The 7,925-nt window shown below is 40.7% G+C and overlaps 1 protein-coding gene across 5 annotated transcripts in view; it reads left to right on the top strand.

Annotated features, from left to right (window-relative positions):
- The window catches only part of WASHC2C (WASH complex subunit 2C), a 37,072-nt gene extending 30,809 nt beyond the window's left edge, over nucleotides 1-6,263 (top strand). For all 5 annotated transcript variants that reach the window (XM_048310836.1, XM_048310839.1, XM_048310840.1 and 2 more), the window contains 3 exons: nucleotides 1,207-1,809; nucleotides 2,438-2,612; nucleotides 5,780-6,263. In XM_048310836.1, the coding sequence (XP_048166793.1) occupies nucleotides 1,207-1,809; nucleotides 2,438-2,612; nucleotides 5,780-5,916 (915 nt within the window). In that variant the 3' untranslated portion in view covers nucleotides 5,917-6,263. The remainder of the gene's footprint in view (nucleotides 1-1,206; nucleotides 1,810-2,437; nucleotides 2,613-5,779) is intronic.
- The last annotated feature ends 1,662 nt before the right edge of the window (nucleotides 6,264-7,925 follow it).

Genomic DNA, 7,925 nt, shown 5'->3' on the forward strand with positions numbered 1-7,925 from the left:
CTCTGCCTCCTGACTCACTTGTTTCTCACTCACACTTTTTACTCTATGGACTGCAAAAGGTATATTCTAATTAAAGACTTAGTGGTTCTTTAAAAAAATGCAAGTGTCAACCATGTAGTTAAGATTTCATCTAAGGTGCTTATGATTTTATAAGTCTGTGGGGTTTCCTGAGAGCAGCAATTTGAGTAAGATAACTTAAAATCTTAACTTTGATTCTTTTTTCTGTTAACGCTGATGAGGCTGTTCATTACTAGATGAGCAGCAGAGGTGACTTGGGAAGATGCAGCAGCCGTCACCACAACGGCTGACATGACCACTTAGTGACAAATGGGTTTGAAGCTTGTTCATCAGCCTGGTGCATTACCATGTAGGCATGGTTGTTTCCAACAGCAGCGTGTTCCAACAGACAAAGCTCTCTGTTGTGATACTTTTAAAGAGATAGGCTTGCAAAGAATAGAGTGCCTGTAGCTGCATAATTTTAACTTCGAATGTTCATTTTAGTGTAGTGATGATGCATGTTTCTTTACAGAAGTAATCTGAGAAGAAGCATCTTGGTAACTATATGGTGAATGCTTTTTGTGGCTCAGGTTAGATGTTGTAATTTTGGCAAAGCATTGCTTCTTCAGCCTTTCAAGTTTGAGTGTAAATATATCCAGTTAAATGCACTTTTTTCCAAAGGCTGGAACAAAGTAAGCTGCCCAGCATTCTGCCCGCCCTTTCAAAGAACAGTGCATGGAGCAATTAACAAAAGGGAAGAAGAGGTTGTAGTGATCCATTTCCTACCCATGTAAATACTCCTGTCCATGTGGGATAGGGGAGAGGCTATAATGGAAACTTGCAGGGGGCTTCCTTAAAAGCAGCAATTAACTGCAGTAGGCTATGCATAAAATGAAGTTGCATGGAAAATATAATTAGTCATGGCTTGAACTGCAGTATAAAAGCCCCTAGATTAGCAAGGAAATAGGCTGACTAAGGTATTACCTAAAGCCAAGGGGCTAGAGTGGCTTGCTGACCTGTTGTGACTCTACTTGCGAGTGCTGTTGCTTTTGTACACCAGTTCCACTGCTGTGGAATGACTTAAGGGCAGAAAATCAAAAGTCTTGGGTTATATTTCTGAACCTTTCTCCAAACTGCTCCAAGCTTGAATGTCCTGTGGGGCTTTTTCCATATGTATGATCCTGCTTTGCTTTTCCTCCTTCCTTGCAGACCAGGATCAAGGTTCCACGAAAGCGCAGACCCCCTAGCAGAATGGCGCGCCGTCTGGCTGCCCTAGAGGCTGAAGGGCGTGAGGAGGTGGACACTACTAAAGAGGCACAATTTTCTCTACCAAAACAGACGTCAGCGGTAGTGAACATAAAGGAGCCTCTTGCTACTGAAGCAGAGTCCAAGGAAAATGGCTTTCTCTCTAGCTTGTCACTACCAGCTCACAGCAGTGTTTTGTCTGCTGGGACAAACAAACTCCTTCGTCCAGAATCCACAGAAAATAGGGATGATCTGTTTGAATCTGAAGACCTTTTTGCAAGCAGCTCAACATCCAGACCAGCTGCACAATCAAAGTTGAAGGAGGGAATGCCAGACAATGTGGCTAACAAACCCATCAAGGGCAGGGAGAAAAAGCCTGATCTGGGTGATCAGGACAGCAGTGATCTCTTCCAGCCTGTACAACAAAAATCTTCAACAAAAAGCAACCTTATGCCTTTTTTGGAGGAAGAGGAAGATTCTCTCTTCACCTCTCAGAAAACTGGAAAAAAGGAGGTAAAATCTGCTGTCCACCAAGCAGTTGACCCTACTGCCCAAGATATCTTTGAGGTAATGTCTGAGCCTGCCATGTTGATTTTTTTCTTCCACACGGCCATATGCAGACCCCTCTAACTTGGGTTTAATAGACGCTGCTGAATAGGATGAGGTGTTCAGGATAGGGAATGAAGTAAACTCTCAGTCCTGCTCCACTGCTGGAATATGGAAACCCTTTCTTTGGTTGTTCAGCCCCTAATTAGCAGCAGTGGTTTAAAAGGTGGAGCCTTAACACAGAGCAGGCATGCACTGAATGTGCTGTGACAACATATCTTTTTCAGAATAATAAGGTATTTGGTTCTTGTCTGTTAACTGTCTGTTCAATTCCCAGCAGCCAAATAATACTTTCAAAAAGGAATAAAATTGGTGGGCTGGGCACTTGATACAGGCCTCTGTGTGCTGTACTTGACCTGTGTACAATCCACTACTAAGACACTTCTGCCAAGTCTCCCATGAGGAAAAGGGTCTTGAACTTCTTGCCAGTTAGGTTGGCAAAGAGCTCTCAGATCACTGAGTTCAACCATTGACTGATAAGCTCAAGAAGCCCAAGTCTTCTAAACATCTCAGATGCTGTGTATGGATCATTTGACTATTTTTTTGAAGTGTGTTGTGGATTGATGAGATCTTTCTGTTTTTCTCCAAGGATGATATATTTGCTACTGAGGCAATTAAGCCAATGACCAAAGTTAAAGAGAAGATGCCAGAGACTAACCTGTTTGATGATAACATTGATATTTTTGCGGATCTAACTGTAAAACCAAAAGAAAAGAAGCCCAAGAAGAAGGTGGAACAAAAATCCATATTTGACGATGATATGGGTAAGTGTATGTGTAAGTAAAAAATCTTGCTACCAGTCTTGTAACGTTGTCCTGAATTGCATTCATCTAAGATGTTTTAGAATGCTCTGCTTTCTTTTACTTTTCAGCTGCTCTGAAATCTCTGGTCATCTTTGGATTTTAACCTTGGATGAGAACTTTCTAGATTTGTAGAACTAGCATGGCATTTAAGTAGTTTAGGAGAGTGTATAAAATTGTTCTGAGAAAAAGTTTAATTCCTGTAGGGAATTACTCTGAACAAGTTTCTAGGAGACTCATCTCACATTGTTATGGCTCTGAGACAGATTCTGTATTTAATTTGCACAGCTTTTTGTATTGTACTTTCAGATATGTCACTGATATGAACAAATTAGCATCTCTGCCCATCCCACCTTCACTACTGTGTTAACTACCTTGGAGCCCATAAGCTTTTGTTTACATTCATGTATGTACCCAGGACAATTTACAGATACTTCACCTGAAAGCAAAGGTTTGCCATATATAATTTGTTGAAAAAACAGCAAGTAGTAATGTGAAATGATGCAGAGCATGCTCCTTTCTTCTCCATCAGTGGAAATACTGAAAGTAATGTGATTCTCAGCTGTACCTGTTCTCAGGCTCTTCATGTTCATAGCTCTTCTTTGAGATTGTTTGTATTTCTTTTCTTCTCTAGCTTTGGTTCTTGTCAAGTCTTCATTCCCTCTAACTTACTCAAATTGAACCTGACTTACTGCTGTTTTACTTGGACTGCTGCTAAACATTCTAGCCTGATGGCTGAAGTCTGTAAATGTTCTAGAAATCTTGCTGGAGAATGAGCACCTTGAGGTTTCAAAATCTTCTCGATTGATGTAAAAAATAAGACTTAAAGGTTTTTTTAGGAAGGTATTTGAAATACATATTGGATGTCTTAAAAAAAATCTTATTTTAATAACTTATGTTTTTTCATCGATAGTAAATGAAAGAATTTGCCAGGCAGTTAACCCTTCCAAATATTCATCACAAAAATCTGGACTGAATGTTGAAAGAACAGTTGTAGAGTGCTACTTGAAAATAAGCCACAACAGAATCTGTTGTTTGCATTTCCACTTTTGACATTGACTGGTGCTAAAGCTTTGTGTTTGATGTCACATCTGATCTTGATTCCTGTTGCATCTAAAGCACTCCCATCTGATGGTCTTCATCTTTCTCTAGAGTGGTGACTGTTCAGTGGTACAGCCATAGGTATGCAGCTTCTTAGAGTTCATGGAGCTCCAGAACACCCACAGGAGTGCAGGAAGATGCCTGAACATGAGGATGTCCAGCTGGCAGTAGAGTTGTGGAACTGGCACTTGCCTACCTTTCACATTAAGGGTTGGCTTAAGTGATTGTGGTAGCACTTTCACAGAGCATTATATTGTTGTCTTAGGAGAACCTTTGTGCTGCAAATGAAACAATAAATTTCAGCTGCAGTTGGAGGGGTGTGAAGGCTGCAGGCTGTTTTGTTTTGTCCTACCACACCTTCCAGTCACTAGAGTCCTCAGTCACCTTACAGTTGATGTCACCTCTGCCTATCTTCAAAATGGTGACTGAGCTTTCTTGTACTCTGACAAATACTGTTTTCCCTGGGCAAAATGTTTCTATTCTTTAAGCCTCTTTATAAAAAATGGAAATGAGACCTCTGCTGTTTATAGCACTCACTGTACTTCCCCTCTGCTGTAAAACTAATCCATGTGATAGCTTCTTGCTTTGGAGTGATGCCAGTAGGGGATTACTCTGTTTTGCTGCCTTTCTAAACTGCTCTTGTGCTGAAATGTGGTCCTGGATTATTCCTGTGTAATCCCTGTGATCAGCACAGTAGCAGACACATGCTGAATTTGAAGTAGTGAGAAGAGACAGGGAAACACATTGTGACAGACCACATTGTGCTTGGTCTCTGCTCAAGGTTAGGCTACGTGCTGAAGATTGAAATACTAGTTTTTATACTCTGGACTAGTAATTCACAGAATATTCTGAGCTGGAAGGGACCCACAAGGATCATCAAGCCCAACTCTTACATAAATGGCCCTTATGGGGATCAAAGCCACAGCCTTGGTGTTATTAGCACCATGCTGTGACCAGCTAGTCTCAGTGGCTATATATAAAACCTGTGTTTTCCTAATAGGGATTCAAGACCAGTTATGTTCTACTTACACTGGCCTGGTGAATCACTGGTGATCGTCATATCTAAGTCTTGTAATTTTTTTGGTTTTTACTCCAACTGCATAATCTGAGTATCCTAAATTTCTTAGTTTACAGTAAGAGATACACTGTTGTGTATGCTTAGAAAACCTCATGAAAACCCTGCAGCATATGTATGGTAGCAGCTTCATCTCTTTCCATGAGCACAGTCCTAAACATAAGCAGTTCTAGTCACAGCAGGAACTGCAGGACTGTGAGCTCTGCAGCTAACATAGGATATCTGTGTTGGATGATTAAATTTCTATGTATTGGTGTCCTCGGCCTTAATGGCCGTGTGATATTTTTCCACTTTGTGGTCCTAGTTATTCACATCAGAAATGCTTGTATTGAGGAAGATGGTGGGAAACTTTGATTCAAGACTGTAGACTAGACTTTTTGAATATTCATCAGGATGGTGGTTATAGCTGTCTGCTTCTTTGCATCTTAGCCATAGTCTGTTTTTATGTGGTTTATATTATGTTCTTATTGTGCTGTAGATTAGACTCATGGTTAGTGGATATCACCACAGTAGTCACTAGTAACTACCTTCTTTTCCTCTTCTGATTTTTTTTTTTTAGCAACAACCTCACAGCTCTTGGATCTCTCAGGTTCCTCAGACACTAATGTTCTAGATAAAAGGGATGTTATCTGGCACTTGCCTGATAGAATTTATTGTGGAGCTTTAATTTATTAGTACTTTTCAAATACTTATGAGAGCCTGAACTTGTTATAAAATACAAGTATTATGCTGTCTCCTGAGAAGGAAAAAAAAAAAAAATCTTAATCTGATTTACAGCTAATGGCTCCCACGTATGTCCTTACAAATGCATCCAGAATTGCAAGTAGCAGGAAAGCATTTTTATCACAGAATGTCCTTGGCAGTCACCGCTGTGTGATGGAGTCTCTCATGTACAATGTTGCTTCTGTTCAGTAGTCACTTCTCATTAAAATCTTTTTTTTGTTACCCTCTTTAGATGATATCTTCTCTAGCAGCCAAGTCAAGATACCCACTCCCAAAGCCAGATCTTCCCAAGCAGCCTCAGAAGCAAAATCTGAAAGCAAGATCCTGAGCACATTTGATGACCCGCTGAATGCCTTTGGAGGCCAGTAGACAAGGGGATGTGTTACAGAGAAGCAGCCTTCCTTAGCCCTGTCCAGTACTAATACTCTGGATTCTCTAATTCAGTAGAGCTGGAATGAGATGGACATGGATATTTAAATGAGATTACCCATCTAAAATGGTTAGTATTCTCTTGTGCTAGTCTAATTCTGCTAAATTATATATTTTTTAAAAAATACAGTAACCTCCTGCTATCATGTTTCAATGGCGCCAAGATGAATATAGCCTGTGCAATACCTGCAATGAAGTAATCTATTATATAAAGTATAGTTTGTTTTATTGAACAGATATATAGATAAAATAATTGATAAATAGTAAATGGAGTCTGTTAAACTTGATCTGTCTGCATGTCTTACTTTCCTCTTTACCTGTTGCTTAGACTGTCTGCATCATGACTTGAAAGCAACCAAAACCACTACCCTGCCTTGTATGGGTCAGCTGCCACCTACTGAGCTAATGGGAGGGTAAGGCTGGGTTTAGTATCAGGTACAGCTTCTCTTATGGAATGAAGCAGTTAGGAAATCTCAGAGCAGGACTTGACACCAGCTAGAATGAGCTATTTCATATAGGCAGGTAATGCGGGCTATAAAATTAACAACAGTTAATACTTCTCTGCCAGGAAGAGTGTTACAAATGAGCACCGAGTGCTCCATGAAGACAACAGAAACCTAGCAGTGTCTCCTGTTCAAGCTGTAGGCCATTAAATGAGATTTCACCTGCATGGAGTTGCCAGAGTTTTGCAGATAACACTTTTCACAAAACCCATCTGTACAGAGCACACTTGGTCACTTGCAGGCTAACAAGCCTACATCCATACTTTATGCAGAGACTCTTTTGTGCCTAAAGCTTGCTGTCTGCTTTCCCTTCTCATTCGTAACAGAGTGTAAGCTGTATACAGGAGGTTGCTGCTCTGGAATCCCTCTGTCAGATGTATTTGGTTTAACTTTGCTTCCTGTATTTTCTAGATTCCCTTCTGGAACAGATGCCATTAACCATACTTTATACCCAGTGGTAGATGCTTGCTCTCCTGTATGCATACAACCAGAGCAAATGCTTAAATGCAGGAGGATCAAATGTTTATTTTATTGTACAAGTGACTGCCTGCAATGCTGACTAGATTCACTGCCTTTATGATAGTGATGTACTACTTTATCTTGGACTCTTAAGACTGTTGTGCTGTGAATTTAAAGCATGTGCTCACAGGACTTCTTTGAGATCAATTCCCAATTGCACTGAAGTCCTCATTCTGAGATACCTGCTTCAGTGTCTTGTTTGTCAAGTTGGATCAGGCACGGTAAATACTACAGCTGAAACATCTAGCACTAATGAGGGTAAAGCAGAAGGAAAGGTTGGAAGGGATAAAGGACAAACATGATGTATTGATTTGCGCCATAGGTGGGCCTGGCAATGATTCATGTTAAGTGGGGGGGGTAAGCTGGGAGTAGAAGCTTGAAAAAGAGTGCGGGGGCTATTTGCAAATGGGTGTCTACAGTGAAAGCACTTGAACTTTATTTATAGGCATTACGTCTGCTGCATATGCCTCATACATGATTTGGACTGCTTCTGTACTCCTTTCTTCTGTGCTTAGAAGGGCTTCAAAGATATGATGGAGGAAAGAAGAAAAAGATGGTGAATTCTTCTGTTTCTTCTCTGCATCTTTCTTCTTGGCCCCTTAACATTAATAACTTCTGTTAGCATTGCAAAGAGGGCTGTTCACAAGCTAATAACCCTGAGGGCCAAAAGCTCTTGAAGTAGAAGAAAAAAAAGCCTCCTGCCTTAGTGTTTCTTAAACTTTCATGTGAAAGCTCAGCAGAGAAAAGCTCTTCGTAGAAACTTGCACTATCATGTAGATCAGAACCTTTCCTCCCACCTGGTCTTTCTAAACTGCCATAGGGAGTCTCTGTGCCTTTCCCTGTGTCTCCACATATCAAAATGCACGTTCCTCAGTTTTAACAGACAGAGCCTGGTCCAGGCACTTCACTTCTGGGAGGGCTTGGTCT

Source organism: Corvus hawaiiensis, chromosome 8 (genome assembly GCF_020740725.1).
Source record: "Corvus hawaiiensis isolate bCorHaw1 chromosome 8, bCorHaw1.pri.cur, whole genome shotgun sequence".
Taxonomy (NCBI): Eukaryota; Metazoa; Chordata; class Aves; order Passeriformes; family Corvidae; genus Corvus; species Corvus hawaiiensis.